At 45.7% G+C, this 19,067-nt stretch overlaps 1 protein-coding gene across 1 annotated transcript in view; it reads left to right on the forward strand.

Annotated features, from left to right (window-relative positions):
• Positions 1-3,505: 3,505 nt before the first annotated feature.
• DCAF4 (DDB1 and CUL4 associated factor 4) overlaps positions 3,506-19,067 on the forward strand; it is a 75,107-nt gene continuing 59,545 nt past the window's right edge. Inside the window, exons 1-2 of the mRNA XM_082275030.1 lie at positions 3,506-3,557; positions 11,833-11,934. Of these exons, the coding sequence (XP_082131156.1) occupies positions 11,867-11,934 (68 nt within the window). The 5' untranslated portion in view covers positions 3,506-3,557; positions 11,833-11,866. The remainder of the gene's footprint in view (positions 3,558-11,832; positions 11,935-19,067) is intronic.

The following is a 19,067-nucleotide window of genomic DNA, read 5'->3' on the forward strand; positions in this document are numbered from 1 at the left end:
GTTACTTTTTGTGAAAGGAGACCCTAAAACTGCATTCACATCTCCACCTTCTGGGAATGCGCGTTTCTGCAACATATGAAAAAGGCGAGTCATGTTTGTGGTGCCATTAAGCCTAGGTTCACACTCGTGTGACCCGTGTCCTGCAGGTAGGGCAGTCCATTCCATTTATTGGGCTTCCTTACCCGCAGAAATTCAGGTAAAGAAGTCCTGGACCCTTTTTTAAAAACATTGCTCCACATGGAATTGCATGGTGCTGTGGCACCATTCGGCATTGCAGGTGCAAAAATGTAGGCCTTTTTCCATGTGTGGGGGTGCCATTAAAAATAATTTGCACCCTGCATTCCTGCTAAAGAGCATTGCATTATGCCTGTGGTTTGGGAATGAACCCGTTTTGGCGAGCACCAAGGTTATTTCTTACAAAGTTACATAGTAGTTAAGGTTGAATAAAGACAATAGTCCATCCAGTTCAACCTGTGTAGGCGTGTGTGGACGTATTCATTTCCCATAACCCTCAATGTTTTGATCTTGGAGATGTATGTCCAAGAGTCTTTAAAAAAGTAGTCATACTGCCCGCAGTTACCACCATTTGTAGAAGAGAGTTCCACGATCTTATTGCCCTTACTATAAAAAACCCTTGCGTAGCCTGAGGTTAAATCGCTTCTCCTCTAGTCGCATTGTATGGCCTCATGTCCTCTTACATTCCTTGCGACTGAATAGTTTTTTTCTATGACGAGATCTCGTTGAGGTATTTGTAAATCGCTATCATGTCCCTTTCTTAAAGCGGTAGTATCCCGCTTTTTGACACTTTTACCTACAGGTAAGCCTATAATAAGGCTTACCTGTAGGTACAAATAATATCTCCTAAACCGGCATGGTTTAGGAGATATTTACAGTGCATGCAGCCGCTCTCGCGAGCGGCGCATGCGCTCTGAAGGTCCGGGGGGACCTTCAATTAACTTGCCGGGAGCTTGCCGGAAAATCACTCCCGCGCGCATGCGCGGGAGTGACGTCATCGCGGCTCCGGCCAATCATCGCGCCGGAGCCGTCTCTTCCGTCCAATCACCGCGCCGGAGCCGCCGAACCCGGAAGAGACGGCGAGGGATCATGGCAGCGCCCGCAGCGATGCCGGGGGGTCCGTGTGGGGGCTTCGTTCTAAGGTAAGTTACACATAATGGGCTAGTATGCTATGCATACTAGCCCATTATGCCTTTGTCTTGCAGGTTTTTTTTTTTTTCTTCTAGGGTTTACAACCGCTTTAATGGCATACCAGATGCAGCCAGTAGACGTGCGTTTTTGCATGTGTTAAAAAGTGACACAAATTGGCCCAAAGGTAAAACCAAAAAAAATGAAGCTCTATCTATGCCTGAATAGGTGCAAGAGCTTCTTTGGTATGCATAGGGTAGCCCATTCAAATGCATAGGCTGCCCTATGCGTGTTGTGCAAAAACGTGTGTTCAGGGGACGCTAGGTGTGAATGGGGCCTATATTTGATACAGCAGGAAGAGCTTTTACCTCTGGTGATTTCATTTTTCTCCTCTGTGTGCTCTACAATTAATTTATGTAAATGCTGTTTATGTTCGTAGTGTGGAAAAGGGACGTTTCTGTGCATGTTTCTCACACTGGAATGCCCTACCCTTCCTGGACGCGCGTGGGTGCCATTAATTGTTAAAGGCACCCCAAACGCATCTAGCAAACGTGGCATGCTTGCAGCACACTGTATCATGTGGTTTACTGCGATTTTTAAAAGTTGCACCTGCCCTACTTTTTACGCGATCCTGTGCATTTGGCAGCCAATTTAACCACTTGCTGACCGCGTAATGTACATTTACTGCTCTATTGTGCGAATACAGAGACCTGTACGTCATTTCGTGCGATAGCCTCTGGGGGGTGCGTGCACCGCCGGAGACCCGATCCTGCACTGATTGGACAAAGGGGGAGCCAATCAGCAGGTCTGGCGGACCCGATGTCCGCCGGCCACCTGCGATTGTTCCCAAATGGGGCAGTATGATGGTAAACAAGGCAGATCACCATTCTGACGGGGGAGAAGAAGGGGAGGAGATGAGTATCTTGAGTTTCTGCTAAGCAGGAACACAGATCTCTGTCTTCCCCCAGTCAGAGAACCCCCCTACAGTTAGCAAGCACTCCCTAGGGACACACTTAACCCTTTGATCGCCCCCGATGTTAACCCCTTCCCTGCCAGTGTCATTAGTTCAGTAACAGTGCACATTTTTTTAGCACTGATCACCGTATTGGTGTCACTGGCCCCTAAAAAAATGTCAGTAAGGTGTCCTGTTTGTCCGCCACAATGTCGCAGTCCAGCTATAAGTCGCTGATCACCACCATTACTAGTAAAAAAATAAATTAAGTTTCATAAAAATTTCAAATTGTTTGTAGACTCTATAATTTTTTTGCAAGCCAATCAATATACGCTTATTGGCATTTATTTATTTATTTATTTTTTTTACCAAAAATATGTAGCAGACTACATATTGGCCTAAATTGATGAAGAAATTCGATTTTTACATGTTTTTATTGAATGTGTTTTACAGTGGAAAGTAAAAAAATATTGTTTTTTCTTTTTCAAAATTGTCGCATTTTTTTGTTTATAGCGCAAAAAATAAAAACGCAGGTTGATCAAAAACCACCAAAAGAAAGCTCTATTTGTGGGAAAAAAAGGACAATCAGTTTAATTTGGGTACAGCATTGCACGGCCATGCAATTGTCAGGTAAAGTAATGCAATGGCCTGGTCATTAAGGGGGTAAAATCCTCTGGGGCTGAAGTGGTTAAATGTATGGCCTGGTAAAAGCGGAATGCATGGGCACCGGCCCTGAATGTATTCATGTCCTTAGCAATAAAATGTCTAATTGTGACCTGGTTTGGTTCTATATTCTCAGTTTACAACATGGTCGCTGGGTATAACAGCTGACAGAAACCCCATCCTTGTTCAAAGGCCCAAATGAAAGTAACCGTGAACAAGCTCAACCAGTATGACTGGAGATGGGCTGACCTGCCGGTTTACCTCAGGACAGTCAGGCCTCCATTTTGTTGTGAGGTAAATCTTTTGCCCTGTCCTCCCTACATTCCTTTATCTGTTCTATATTTCCATCAAAGCAATTATATAGAGGGTTCATTTCTAAACTGAAATCAGCATTTATCCACCAGAGTGACGATATATATTGTATATACAGGAAAAATCTTTCACTCACAGGACAAATAGATGGGCTGTCTGAGCTAAGCTTGATGTATGTTGTCCATGGTGGAGGTAAGCACACAGCTTAATATTATAGAGCCATTTATTCCAAACTGCAGACAGCGGGTTCAGACTTCTTATCCATAATCAGTGCAGTGTATGGAAACCATTGGCTTCTATGCTGTAAGAAGAAAGTTTAAACATAAGATTACCTGAAAAGCAGTCTAGTTTCATGTAATGGCAGTTCGGGCACTGACCACAAGATGGCAGCAGCCATAAGTGATAGCCGCTCCTGGAAGTGGAGCTCTCGATGGTTCCACGTGTATGTGTATTTCCTGTGGCATTTGGAGCGTGTTGTTCGTACAGTGTGAGTATCAGGAAGGGCTATGTGCTGGTAGTGCCCCTCTTAGTGCCTCCTGGCGGGCGGGGGTCACATGACTATTCATGCCTGGTTGCTGGCTGTTTAGGAGCGCTTCTAATCACAGCGCCTGGCTGTCTATCACTGTGGCTGCACTGCAGACACTGAGTGTTGTATTCCACTCGTTTTTGTGTTTTTTTTTTTAAAGTCAGCAGCTACAAAAAGTGTAGCTGCTGACTTTTTATAAACACACACTCGTCCCACGGTCCAGCGATGCGGCCGGCCGAACCTTCGCTCCTATTCCTCTCCGCTTGGCAGTGCCAGCATCTCTAGTGCGGGACCTGGATGTGACAGCTTGCAGCCTCATCGCCGGGTGCCCACTGTGCATGCAAGTCACGCTGTGCGTCGTGAATGTCCAGGCAATCTTCTGGGACCTGTGATGTGTCCCAGAAGATTGCAGGGACCTGCGATGTGTCCCAGAAGATTGCAGGGACCTGCGATGTGTCCCAGAAGATTGCAGGGACCTGTGATGTGTCCCAGAAGATTGCAGGGACCTGTGATGTGTCCCAGAAGATTGCAGGGACCTGTGTTGTGTCCCAGAAGATTGCAGGGACCTGTGATGTGTCCCAGAAGATTGCAGGGACCTGTGTTGTGTCCCAGAAGATTGCAGGGACCTGTGTTGTGTCCCAGAAGATTGCAGGGACCTGTGATGTGTCCCAGAAGATTGCAGGGACCTGTGATGTGTCCCAGAAGATTGCAGGGACCTGTGATGTGTCCCAGAAGATTGCAGGGACCTGCGATGTGTCCCAGAAGATTGCAGGGACCTGCGATGTGTCCCAGAAGATTGCAGGGACCTGTGTTGTGTCCCAGAAGATTGCAGGGACCTGTGTTGTGTCCCAGAAGATTGCAGGGACCTGTGTTGTGTCCCAGAAGATTGCAGGGACCTGTGATGTGTCCCAGAAGATTGCAGGGACCTGTGATGTGTCCCAGAAGATTGCAGGGACCTGTGATGTGTCCCAGAAGATTGCAGGGACCTGTGTTGTGTCCCAGAAGATTGCAGGGGCCTGCGATGTGTCCCAGAAGATTGCAGGGACCTGCGATGTGTCCCAGAAGATTGCAGGGACCTGCGATGTGTCCCAGAAGATTGCAGGGACCTGCGATGTGTCCCAGAAGATTGCAGGGACCTGCGATGTGTCCCGGAAGATTGCAGGGACCTGCGATGTGTCCCGGAAGATTGCAGGGACCTGCGATGTGTCCCGGAAGATTGCAGGGACCTGCGATGTGTCCCGGAAGATTGCAGGGACCTGCGATGTGTCCCGGAAGATTGCAGGGACCTGTGATGTGTCCCAGAAGATTGCAGGGAGGGAGAGAGAAGAATTTCTGCCCGAGCGGAAGTGGGAGTGGGCACCTGTCAAATCTAGGTACCAGCCCCCCCCAAAAGAACTCTGCTTCAAAGGAGACCACCTTTTCTCTATGTAATATGTAGGCTGTAGTTTCTAACAGCCTTGTAAAAGATTACTGCTTGGCTGTTTCCCTGATCCAGAACAAGCTAGAAATGAAAGCAGACCTTTACCCATGAAGTTAAAGAAGTACAGCCAAGGCTCATTTGGCTGTACTTCTGTTGATGACAGGGGTGCAATTTGTTCTTCACTCCTGTTACCCAATTTAGCAGACAGCGGGCTGAAGTCTGCTGTCACAGAACCGGTCCAGGCTTGGGCAAGACCGTGACAATGGAGTTGGGATCCACATGCATGGACCGGCACCCGGCTCAGCCTCTCGGCAAGTCGCTGAGAGCATGAGCCTGCCGCCCCTCCACAGCCTGGGGGGGGGGGGGAGTTTGCAGAGCAGAGTTGCTGACTGACAGCAGCTCTTTGCTTGGGGAGCTGTGAGAACAGAGCGATCAGCGGTCAGCGGTGTTCGATCACTCGGTTCTCAGTGTTAGAAGCGCTAATGCTGCATGCATCTAGGTATGATCCTTAAAAAAAAAAAAAAAACATCTTTTAAGTTTCTCTCATTGTCTCCCTTCCCTCCTACACAATAGCAGACAGTTCGCTTATGTTGGACAGAATAAATGGCACGTAGGATTTCTGGAACATGTGACAAAGCACACAAATACACGTTTTGCCGCGCTACCGCCAGCATGGGTGGCAGATGTGCATTTTGTCTTTCTACAAATGCACAGCGGAAAATTCCCCATGCTCAACTTTTAAAAAGGTCCGGAGCTTCTTTGCGGAGTTTGCTTGAAAAAGGAACAAAAATAAAACACGAGCAGAAACATGAAATCCCTCTACTCTAAGGTGTGAATCTTGCCTAATAGACGTGAATGGCCAAAGCTTTTTGGTCATGCATCTCATGAGTCACAGGAGTGCACTTACTTTTGCTGTCCTGTGACCCAGAATGAGCCGAGTGGGCTAAAGTCCACTGTCAAATGTTGTCACAGAGCCACTCCAAGCACTTGAAGAATCCCGACCAGATTGTCAGGATCCATCCAGCTGCCTGATTGACAGTTGTCCCAGAATCCGCACAAGGCTTAAAGCGTAACTCCACTTTAGAATTTACATTTAGTGCTGCTTCCACATACTAATCACATGTGCAGCTAGATGGTAAAAATAATAAGTGCCAGTGCAATCAATAATATGTATAAAAGCCCATCAGTGCAAACAAAGTGTTGGTGTAACTCCACTTTTGTTGAGAAAAAAACATTCCCCTTTGGGTGATCTATGTACATTACAAGGATTTTACCAAACATTTTGGTAGATTCCTACCTTTTTTTCTTCTGAAGAAATCACTGTTTGTTCCTCTGTGCTAAGTGAGTCTAAAAGGAGTGGTTTTATAATTATCAGTCAGGTGCTGCACTTGCAGGGCTCTAATAAGGAAAACTGCTGGGTCTGATTCTCCTTAGACATGATTTCCTATTGGGAATATTTCACCAAAAATTACATTTTTGTTACAGGGGATGCCAAAAATCTGACTTGTATCATAGGGCAGACTTCTGGGAAAATTACACAAGCAGGAAATGATGTTTCTGGGGAGTGAATGTGTACAGAACACCTCCAGGTAGCCATATTGCGTCGAACTTTACAGAAATTTACAGAGCTGCAAATTGAAAAGGAAAGGTGATTTTTATTAACATTCACTTACAATATGACTTGTGTCACAATTGTATACGCTATATTATTATTATTTTTTGCTATTTTTTTTCCCATGAAAGTGGAGTTACCCTTTAAAGTTGCTATGCTCGCCCCCTCTCCAGCCTGGCACTCCAGTGAGCACTGAAAGGAGTGGAGAGCTATGACTGATAGTCATTGCTCTAAGCAGACTGAGAACTGAGTGATCGATGGTCAGGTGGTTGCTCAGTTCTTGGTCTTAGAGCTGACGTGGGACAACTGCAGCATCACATGAGGAGTATGAAGGTTTTTTTTTTTTTTTTATCTATACCCCAAACTTGTCCCTTAATCATGGGGTGGGCTGTTAATTCCCGATTCCTCACCTAGGTGAGGTTGATGTAAGGATCAGGTGCCCAAATCTCCTGTGATGTCCATGTCACATATGCCATGAGGCAGTGTTTCAGTGAGTGAAGAAGCATTGTTTGATTTGATCTGGCATGATTTAAGTATTTGGGGAGAACTGTGGCATATATGTGCATGTGTGCGATCCCACAGCACACATAAAAACCTGGAAGAAAGTGTCTCAGTGGGGACAAAAGTTTCAAGATGGCGGTATGGAAGCAGGACCAGGAAGTATATTTTTTTTGTCAAAGGATAAGTTCACCTTTCGTAACATGTTATATTTAGAGTGTAACATGTTAGGAACAGACCGCACCTCACCGATCACCGCTGTGATAGCTAGCGGGGTTCTTTTCCCTCCCCGCTAGCTGTCACAATTTAAAAAAATGTGTCCGAGTGGGAACTTGACTGGCCTGCACAGAGTCCTGACCCCAACCTGATAGAACACCTTTGGGATGAATAAGAGCGGAGACTGTGAGCCAGGCCTTCTCTCCAACATCAGTGCCTGACCTCACAAATGCGCTTCTGGAATGGTCAAACATTCCCATAGACACACTCCTAAACCTTGTGGACAGCCTTCCCAGAAGAGTTGAAGCTGTTATAGCTGCAAAGGGTGGGCCAACTCAATATTGAACCTTGCGGACCTAAGACTGGGATACCATTAAAGTTCATGTGTGTGAAGGCAGGCATCCCAATACTTTTGACAATATAGTGTATAAAGCATTTGTTATCTGTCTGTTTTAAAGTAACATTTTGTGAATACATGAATGGCAAAGCTGCGTTTTATTAAAATCATTAAATAATGGAGCACATGTATGGGAACAAAATATGTTAATTTATCTATAGCTGTACATAAATATACCATGTGTTCTGTGTGTGTATGTGTGTGTATATATATATATATAACAGTGCTTTGCGAAAGTATTCGGCCCCCTTGAACTTTGCGACCTTTTGCGACATTTCATGCTTCAAACATAAAGATATAAAACTGTAATTTTTTGGGAAGAATCAACAAGTGGGACACAATCATGAAGTGGAACGAAATTTATAGGATATTTCAAACTTTTTTAACAAATAAAAAACTGAAAAATTGGGCGTGCAAAATTATTCAGCCCCCTTAACCACTTACCGCATACTAACGTACCCATACATCGGGTAACTTTGCGGGGTTATGCCGGGATGATGCCTCTAGCTAGAGGCATCATCCCGGTACTGTGGTTTGAAGCCGACGGTCAGCTTTCCGTCGGTAAGGACCAATGCGGCTCGGGAGCCGCTCGATCGTTACCCGGGTGAGCGGGAGGGGACGTCCCCCCTCCCGCCGCCTTCCGTGGCTTTGCTCGGGGCTCCCGTCCCACCGGGATCCCCGAGCACCCAGCCGGCACGTCCGCCGGCTGGATGGAGTCCCGATGAATGCCGGAAACGGCATCGATTGGGTCTCCGATGACGTAACCCGGAGGCGACGTCCATGACGTCACTTCCGGGTTACTGTGCTGCAAAAGGCGGCAGATTTGAAAAACGGCTGTATGCAAAAACGCCGTTCTCGGCGTTTTGCATACAGGGAAGTGTAGTGGAGGGGTCTAGGGTCTTTTAGACCCTCGATCCCTCCATAAAGTGTACCTGTCACTACATATTGGTGTCACAAGGGATGTTTACATTGCTTGTGACAGCAAAAAAAGTGATCAGATTTTTTTTTTTTTTAAAAAAACCTGTAATAAAGTTAAAAAGAAAAAAATAAATAGGAAAAAAAAAAAAATTAGCCGCCCCCATCACCGTTAGCTCGCGCACAAAAAAAAACGTATACGCAAGTCGAGCCGTGAATGAAATCGCTGTTCAAACCACACATGTGAGGTATCGCCACGATCGCCAGAGCGTGGGCAAAAATTAAAAAAAAGAGCTACACTCTAACTCTAAACTGGTAACCGTTAAATAAATTTAAAGCGTCGCCGATTGAGATCTCTATTGACCGTAGTTTGTCGCCATCCCACGGGGGGGGGGCGCAATTTTAAACCGTAACATGTTGGGTATCTATTTACTCGGCATGACATCATCTTTCACAATATACAAAAAAATGGGCTAACTTTACTGTTTAGTATTTTTTAAATGCAGTGAAATGTGATTTTTCAAATTTTTTCCAAAAAAATGACGTTTTAAAGACCGCTGCGCAAATACCGCGTGACAAAAAATTTTGCAATGACCGACATTTTTTTCTCCAGAGTCTTTGCTAAAAAAATATATATAATGTTTGGGGTTCTAAGTAGTTTTCTAGGAAAAAATACTGGTTTTAACTTGTAAACAAAAAGTGTCCGAAATAGGGCTGGGGCTTAAGTGGTTAAGTTAATACTTTGTAGCGCCACCTTTTGCTGCGATTATAGCTGTAAGTCGCTTGGGGTATGTCTCTATCAGTTTTGCACATCGAGAGACTGAAATTTTTGCCCATTCCTCCTTGCAAAACAGCTCAAGTTCAGTAAGGTTGGTTGGAGAGCGTTTGTGAACAGTTTTCAGTTCTTTCCACAGATTCTCGATTGGATTCAGGTCTGGACTTCGACTTGGCCATTCTAACACCTGGATAGGTTTATTTGTGAACAATTCCATTGTAGATTTTGCTTTATGTTTTGGATCATTGTCTTGTTGGAAGACAAATCTCCCTCCCAGCCTCAGGTCTTTTGCAGACTCCATCAGGTTTTCTTCCAGAATTGTCCTGTATTTGGCTCCATCCATCTTCCCATCAATTTTAACCATCTTCCCTGTCCCTGCTGAAGAAAAGCAGGCCCAAACCATGATGCTGCCACCACCATGTTTGACAGTGGGGATAGTGTGTTCAGGGTGATGAGCTGTGTTGCTTTTAACGTTGTGCATTGTTGCCAAAAAGTTTGATTTTGGTTTCATCTGACCAGAGCACCTTCTTACACGTTTGGTGTGTCTCCCAGGTGGCTTGTGGCAAACTTTAAATGACACTTTTTATGGATATCTTTAACCACTTTAGCTCTGCTCACATTGCTGCTACTGCAGCAATGTGGCTCGTTATCGTCCAGCGACGTAGGCCTGCTCCCGCTGTGTTCAGTCACAGCGGGAGTCGGGCCAGGGGAGGAGCAGCGGCGATCGCCGCCGCTCTTCCCCGATCGTCGGGGAATCTAGTTTGGAGATCCGCCCGCTTGTGTAAACAGAGCGGGCGGATCTCCTAAGTGACAGGGAGTGACAGATCGGAGTGTTTAGCATAGCTGAACATCCGATCTGTCCCTGACTCACACAGTCACCTCCCCCCCCCCCCACACACGTTAGTAAGCACCAGACATACATTAACCCCGCCCTCTCCAATAAAATTAACCCCTTCCCTTCCAGTGTCATTTTTACAGTAACAGTGCATATTTATAGCACTGATTACTGCAGTAATGTCACTGGTCCCCCCCAAAAGTGTCAAAAATGTCAATTAGGGGTCCGATCTGTCCGCCGCAATGTCGTAGTCCCGCAAAAAAAATCGCAGATCGCCGCCATTACGCGTTAAAAAAAAAACACCAAAAATGACAGAAATCTTTCCCTTAGTAAACGCAATAACTTTTGCGCAAACCAATCAAAATACACTTATTGTGATTTTTTTTTTACCAAACATATGTAGCAGAAAACAAATTGGCCAAAATTTTTTAAAAATTTTGATTTTTAAATTTTTTTTGAGGGGGAATTTCATATAAAAAAAATGTTAAAAATATTGTTATTTTTTCAAAATAAACGCTATTTTTTTGTTTATAGCGCAAAAAGTAAAAATCGCACAGGTGATCAAATACCACCAAAAGAAAGCTCTGTTTGTGGGGAAAAAAGGACGTAAATTTTGTTTAGGTACGGCATCGCAATTGTTAAAGTCGCACAGCGCTGAATCGCAAAAAGTGGCCTGGACGTAAGACAGCAAAATCCTCCGGTGGTAAAGTGGTTAAGAAATGGCTTTCTTCTTGCCACTCTTCCATAAAGGCCACATTTGTGCAGTATACGACTGATTGTTGTCCTATGGACAGAGTCTCCCACCTCAGCTGTAGATCTCTGCAGTTCAGAGTGATCATGGGCCTCTTGGCTGCATCTCTGATCAGTCTTCTCCTTGTATGAGCTGAAAGTTTAGAGGGACGGCCAGGTCTTCGTAGATTTGCAGTGGTCTGATACTCCTTTCATTTCAATATTATCGCTTGTACAGTGCTCCTTGGGATGTTTAAAGCTTGGGAAATCTTTTTGTATCCGAATCCGGCTTTAAACTTCTCCACAACAGTATCTCGGACCTTCCTGGTGTGTTCCTTGTTCTTCATGATGCTCTCTGCGCTTTAAACGGACCTCTGAGACTATCACAGTGCAGGTGCATTTATACGGAGACTTGATTACACACAGGTGGATTCTATTTATCATCATTAGTCATTTAGGTCAACATTGGATCATTCAGAGATCCTCACTGAACTTCTGGAGAGAGTTTGCTGCACTGAAAGTAAAAGGGGCTAAATAATTTTGCATGCCCAATTTTTCAGTTTTTTATTTGTTAAAGTTTGAAATATCTAATAAATTTTGTTCCACTTCATGATTGTGTCTCACTTGTTGTTGATTCTTCACAAAAAATTACAGTTTTATATCTTTATGTTTTGAAGCCTGAAATGTGGCAAAAGGTCGCAAAGTTTAAGGGGGCCGAATACTTTCGCAAGGCAATGTATATATTATTTTTATTATTTTTTTTCCACTTGCACAAAAATATCTGCTAGTTCTTGTGATTAGTTTAGTGATTTACATACTAACCCAATATATTTTTACAGCATTAAGCAAATGTAATGTTACTGGACAAAAGAAATGGGTCGTAAGAGAGAAAATAATCGAAAATGGTGGAGAAATAATTCACAGAGGCACTTTAATAAAAGGTATATACGTTCCTTTTTCTTCAATTTCTGCAAATACTGACCTCTGATTATGTTACTTAGTGTCAAACTGTGAAACAAAAGCCACTAGATTCTTCTACATCTACAATGACTTCACATCAATTATTAATATTCCAAAGCCTTTTAAGTGGTTCTAAAGGCAGAAAGGTTTTTACCTCAATGCATTCTCTGCATTAAGGTAAAAAAAACCTACTGTTTGCAGACCCCCCCCCCCCTATACTTACATGAGCCCAGGTTTGATCCAGCACTGTGCACGAGACCAGTGGCTTTCTCAGCTCTCTCTTATCTCACTGGACAGAGAGGCAGCAGCAGGAGCCAGTAAGTATAACATGTTTGTTATTTAAAAAAAAATGTACGTTTACAATCATTGTAAAGTGGAGTTAGTGCCGGTTCACACTTGTGCGGATGCGCTGATCGCATGTAATTCGGAGCGCACTGCTCCTTCATTATATGCGATCTCCTGTGCGGATGCGAGTTCAGCCATACACTTTGTATAGCTGAATTCGCAGCGCATCCGCAGCAAACTCGCACATGAGGGATTTTTTGAGCCGCCTCAGAATCGGATCGCATAGTGGTTAACACTTGTGCGATCCGATTCTGTGCGAACTTGCAGATCGCACTGCGATATGCGATCGCAAGTGGGGGTGTCGTTAACTTTTGACACCCCCTGCGTATCGCATATGGCAGTGTGAACTGCCAGATGTGCGGATGCGATGCGGGAACAGGCTGCATATTCGCAGCGTTCCCACATTGCACAAGTGTGAACCAAGCCTTACAGTCATTTTTGTGTTTATCAAATGTCAGCAGCAACAAAAAGTGTAGCTGCTGACTATTAATAAACACACACTCACCTGTCCCATGATCCAGCATAATAAACACACACTCACCTGTCCCATGATGTGGCCGCCTGAACCATCCATTCTCTCTCTCTCTCCTCTCCTTGGCACCGGCATTACAACTGCGGGCACCTGGCTGTGACAGCTTGCGGCTTCACAGCCGGGTGCACACTGCACATGCACGAGCCTTGCTGTGCCTTCCGAATGGTCGGGCAATCTTCTGGGACCTGTGACATGTCCCAGAAGATTGCAGGGAGCGAGGGGGAGAGGAGAACTTCCGCTCTGATCGCCTAGGCGGTCCAAGCGGAAGTGGGAGCGGGTACCGTCAAAAATAGGTACCCGCTCCCCCCCCCATAAAAGAAATGACATGCCAAATAAGATGGCATAGGAGGGGAGAAGTGCTTAAAGCAGGACTTCCCCTTTTGGGGGAGCTCTGCTTTAAAGTCTAAGGTGTTTAACTAGTTGCAGACTTTTGCTAGACACATCAAATAAACATCATCATTGTACAAAGGACATGTGTAGCATTCCCGGTGTCTCTACCCTGCTGCTGGAACTCCCCCTCCCAGTATACAGCAATTTTCAGCTTTGAATAACCACTTCAGTTCCAGAAGGGTTCACCCCCTTCCTGACCAGGCCATTTTTCGCGATACGGCACTGCTTTGCTTTAACTGACAATAGCACGGTTTTGCGTCACTATACCCAAATATAATTTATGTCCTTTTTTTCCCACAAATAGAGCTTTCTTTTGGTGGTATTTGATCACCTCTGCGGTTTTTATTTTTTGTGCTATAAACAACAAAACGGCAACAATTTGTAAAAAAATAAATACATTTTTCTATCGTTCATCGACAGACGCAGCTCTGCTTAATCATAGACTATAGGTTATGCTCCTCCCTCTAGGAATCGGCACTAGGCGGAAAAAAAAACTTGTCCACGCCTATGGAGCCTTTCCCAGCAGTCATAACCCCTCAGGCTCTGCTATACTCAAACAGTTTGCTCTGCCTAGTGTCAGGGATAGGACCTAGTTTCCTGCTGGGATTTCGGTCTTAGCTGTAACAGAGAAAGCTTTGTGATTTTTTATTTTATAGTTAGTTCCTGAAAACCAAGATCCAGAGGAACTACAAGCAACAGCCAGCTGGTATTTGCACTGGATAATCTAGACCCTTAAGGTCTCCCAGCCTGGCCAGCAAGCGCAAGGACATATGCCTCATCACGACAGTGCCCTGATGGATGGGGACCCCCTGGCGAGATTGCGGTTTTTCTGCGAAGCCTGATGTAAAAAGTGCAGTCAGTTTGTTCTGGTGCTGCTAGCCGCAGACGTCCCCTGTCCTGCAGGATCTTTGGATTCTGACACAGATATGGTTGCTGCAGACGCAGACCACCCTTAGGGATCAGTGTCTTCACATTCTGACAGTGAGGAGGAGCTGTCCTCCTCAACTGTTGCGCAAGAAAGTGCCTTGGTGGAAAATCTGATAGTTTCTGTGCGGGAAACTCTTAAAATGGCTGTTGAACCCACAGCGCCAGGTACGCAGGTGTCTTTTGGTTCCGGCAAATATCGCAAATCGGGTAAAAAGTAATCCCTTGTCCTGACTTGTTTCACTTTGTTGAGGATGAACAATGGCGACGCATTAAGCACATGCTGGTGGTACCTAAGCATTTTGCACGCCGTTATCGCTTTGCGGAGGCGGTGGATACCAGGTGGGCTGTACCACCGAAAGTGGATTCCCCGGTGGCCAGGTTGAATAAACAACTCTGGTGCCAGTGGAAGAGTCTTTTTAGATCCCGTGGATAGACAGGTGAAATCCTTATCTCCTCATGTACATGTGGTAACGGCTCACATGTTAAAAGCTAACTTTGTGAACGTTCTCGTAGCACAGACTGCTACTGAATGGGTGAAGTTTCTGAAGAGTAACTTGGAAACGGCAAAGCTTCCCTCTGCGGTTCTGGAGCTGTTAGATCAGTTGGTGTTCATGTGTGATACGTCCCTGGACTTGGCCTTATTGGTGGCCAGGATGTCAGCAGTGGGGGTTGCTTTTAGGCACCTGATATGGCTAAAATGCTGGTCAGCTGACCAGGCTTCTAAAAAAAAGCTCTTGCTGATCTCCCTTTTACAGGGGAGGAAATATTTGGAGCCTCTCTGGACGAATTGGTCAAAGGTATCATGGGGGGGGTAAGAGCACTAATCTGCCCCAATCCTCTAAAGGCAAGACCCCCTAGGCGGGGGCCTTCCTTTACTGCTCATGAAAGTCTTTTTCTTGCCTCTGGGTCACAGGAAAAAGGTAAACCGTTTAGATCTTCTGGAGGGTCCAAGAAACCATGGTCCTGTAAGTCCAACTGCGGCAAATCCGGACTCGCAATCAAGCACTCCTCTGCATGAAGGGGAACCCTCAACCGAGTCTGGGACTTCCTTGATCCAGGACACATGCGTTCACAAATTGATCCATTTCAGATACAAAACCGAATTCCGGTCTCGTCCTAGGGACAGGTTCTTCCCGACCAATCTTCTCTTGTCCCCAGCCAGGTTAAGGGAGTTGAGAGGGGCAGTACATGACTTGCTATTGCAAGGGGCGATTGTGCTGGTTCCAGCTCGGGATTGCTTTCAAGGGTTTTATTCAAACCCTTAAACCGTGCTCAGCAGTTTCTTTGCTTTTGGTAGCGGAGGAGCATTATCAATTTGTGGCGTTACCCTTTGGTCTCGCCTCCGCTCCCAGGGTGTTTACCAGGGTTCTGGCTCTGGTGTGTTAGCATTGCTGCGCTGGAGGGGGATTGCGGTACAGGGATACCTGGACGACCTCCTGTTGAGAGCAGACTCTCATTCGGGTTCTGTTGGGGAATCTGGAAGTCAGTTTCAAAAAATCTGCGTTGCCTCCTGTCCTGAGACTGGAGTACCTAGGCTTGACTCTGGATTCAGCCTTGGTGAGAGTTTTCCTTCCCCCGGACAAGCTGCAAAAGTTGCAGGGGCGATTCAGTCGTTGTTGTTGAACAGCCTTCGAAGCGGTTCAGTTTGCTCAGTTCCATACAAGACCCCTGCAGAGGAAGATTTTGGTAAAGTGGAACAAGGATCCGAAGTCCTTGGACTCCTTGATTCGGTTGAGCCACCAAGTCTGCTCTGTTGTGGTGGATGCAGTCTCCAGCACTATGCCATGGCAAGTCCTTCCTTCCGTTATTTTGGATGGTAGTAACCACGGATGCCAGCCTGACGGGCTGGGGCAGGTTGCTGGGGAAGCTCTGTGCCCAAGGTACCTGGATGGTGGAAGAGTCAAAACTTCCAATCAATGTTCTGGACTCAGAGCGATGAAACTTTGTTTGAGTCATTGGACTACTCATCTACACGATTGTCCAGTTCGGGTTCAGTCAGACAACGCCACAGCATACATCAATCACCAGGGGGGCACCAGGAGTGTCCTGGCGGCCAAGGAGGTGGCTGAGATTCTGACTTGGGCAGAAAGATTTGTTCCAGCTCTCTCTGCTGTACACATCCCAGGTGTGGAAAACTGGCTGGCGGTTTACCTTAGTCGTCAGGTGTTGGATCAAGGGGGAGTGGTCCCTGCACCCCGGAGGTGTTTCACCTACTGTATGTTCGGTGGGGGACCCCTGAGGTCGATCTGTTTGCCTCTTGCCTCAACAAGAAGGTGCAGAGATTCGTAGCCGGGTCTCGGGATCCTCTGGCCGACGCCACAGACGCACTGGTGGCTCCTTGGGATCAGTATCGGCTGATTTATGCATTTCCCCCTTTTAAAAACTTCTGCCGCGTCTTCTGCGCAGGATAGAGGTGGAAAACATTTGGTCATTCTGGTGGCTCCAGACTGGCCTCGTCGGTCTTGGAAAGCAGACTTACTAAGAATGGCTGCCGGTACCCCTTGGAGACTTCCTCTCAGTGAAGATCTGTTGTCTCAAGGTCCGATCTTCCATCCTGCTTTACAGTCGCTGGCTTTAACGGGCATGGCCGTTGAAAGTCAGGTGTTGAGAGATAGGGGTCTCTCTGAATCTAATACCCACTCTCTTGAAGGCTAGGAAGTCAACTTCTCGAAAAAATCTATCATTGTACGTGGAAATTGTACATTTCATGGTGCGAATCGCTGAAAGTGCACCCACGCTTGTTTTCTATCGCCAGGGTTTTGGCCTTTCTGGAGAAAGGAGTTGAACAGCGGTTGGCCTTGGGTACTATCAAAGGCTAAGTTTTGGCTCTGGCTATTATTTTCAATGCCCATTAGCCACGCACGCCCTCATCCGGACGTTCATTCAGGGTATGCGCCATTGGCGCCTCCGTGGCCATCCCCGTTACCGCCATGGGATCTCAATTTGGTGCTGTCTGTTCTTCAAAAGCCTCCTTTTGACTGGCCTGCAGAGAGTCCTGACCTCAACCTGATAGAACACCTTTGGGATGAATTAGAGTGGAGACTGCAAGCCAGGCCTTCTTTCAAACATCAGTGCCTGACACAAATGTGCTTTTGTAAAAATGGTCAAACATTCCCATAGACACACTCCTAAACCTTGTGGACAGCCTTCCCAGAAGAGTTGAAGCTGTTATAGCTGCAAAGGGTGGGTCAACTCAATATTGAACCCTACCGACTAAGACTGGGATGCCATTAAAGTTCATGTGCATGTAAAGGCAGGTGTCCCAATACTTTTGACAATATAGTGTATAAAGCATGGATGGATCAGACAGATGGTGGTACAGGCCTATTCGCTGAAAGGTCAGGTTCCTCCTTTTCCAGTGAGGGCGCATTCTTCTAGAGCGCTGAGTGCCTCTTGGGCTTTTCGCCATCAGGCATCGGTGCTACAAGTTTGCAAGGCGGCAACTTGGTCGTCTGTGCATACTTTCACTAAATTCTACAAGGTAGATGTGTTGGCATCAGCGGATGCTTCTTTTGGCCGCAAGGTTTTGCAAGCTGCAGTTTAAGAGAGAACTCCTTTTTTTTTTGGTTTCTCTTTGAGGGTTTGTTGTTTCCGGGGGAGCTCCAGTTGTTCCTGGTTGAGCTCTGTTTTCCCTGGTTGGCTACATTTGGCTATTGGGGCATTCAGGTTTTTTGTTCCTGTCTTGTTCCCACCCCTCATGTTTTTACTGCTTTGGGACATCCCTATAGTCTATGATTAAGCAGAGCTGGGTCTGTCGATAGAACGATACAGAAAACTGGATTTTTGTAAGAACTTACTGTAAAATCCTTTTCTCTGAAGTTCATCGATGCGCAGCACCCACCCCTCTACATTTTGAGTTATGGGGTCTTTTTCTGTCATTGCTTGCAACACAACTGTTTGGGTATAGCAGAGCCTGAGGGATAATGCCTGCTGGGACAGCTCCCATAGGCATGAACAAGTTTTTTTCCACCTAGCGCCTATCCCTAGAGGGAGGAGCATAACCTATCGTCTATGATTAAGCAGAGCTGCGTCTGTTGAACTTCAGAGAAAAAGATTTTATGGTAAGTTCTTACAAAGTTCCAGTTATTTTTTACTTTCTGCTATAAAACACATCCAATAAAAAATGTATAACGAATTTCTTTCATCAATTTAGGGCAATATGTATTCTGCTAAATGTTTTTGGTAAAACGAATCCCAATAAGCATATATTAATTGGGTTGTACAAAAGTTATAGCATCTACAAACTATGAGATAGATTTATTGACTTTTTTTTTTTTTTACTAGTAATGGTGGCAATCAGTGATTGTTAGCGGGATTGTGGCGGACAAATCCGACACTTTTTGGGAACCAGTGACACCAATACAGTGATCAGTGCTAAAAAAAAATGCACTGTCACTGTAAAAATGACACTGGCAGGGAAGGGGTTAACATCATAGGGCAAAGAAAGGGTTAAGTGTGCTCCTAGGAAGTGCTTTCTAACTGTGGGGGGAATGTTGTGACTAGAGGAAAACAGAGATCTGTGTTTCTGCTTAGCGGAAACACAAGATCTCCATTTTCCTCCCTCACAGAACAGTGGTCTGCCCTGTTTTCATAGGCAGACCACCGTTCTGCCTCTCCTCTGAACGTTCGGCTGGTCCCGGTGGCCTTCCTGGCGCCCCAGAGCTGAGGATCTAAATCACGTACAGGTACGTGATTTTGCGCTTAAGGACCACCTTCCGCAGTATATGTATGTGGGGAAGTCCTTAGGCAGTTATTCAAAGCTGACATTACTGTATACTCGGAGAAGGTGTAAGCAGCTGCAGCTGCCAGAAAAGCAGTGTGAATCAGTGTTTAGAAACATCACTGCTCCAGACACCAATATAAAAAAAATACAAAGTAACATATTACTGTTGTATCATTTTGTTCATTCATCTGCAGATA

Source organism: Pelophylax lessonae, assembly GCF_965119305.1.
Source record: "Pelophylax lessonae genome assembly, chromosome: 13".
In the NCBI taxonomy this organism is placed as follows: domain Eukaryota; kingdom Metazoa; phylum Chordata; class Amphibia; order Anura; family Ranidae; genus Pelophylax; species Pelophylax lessonae.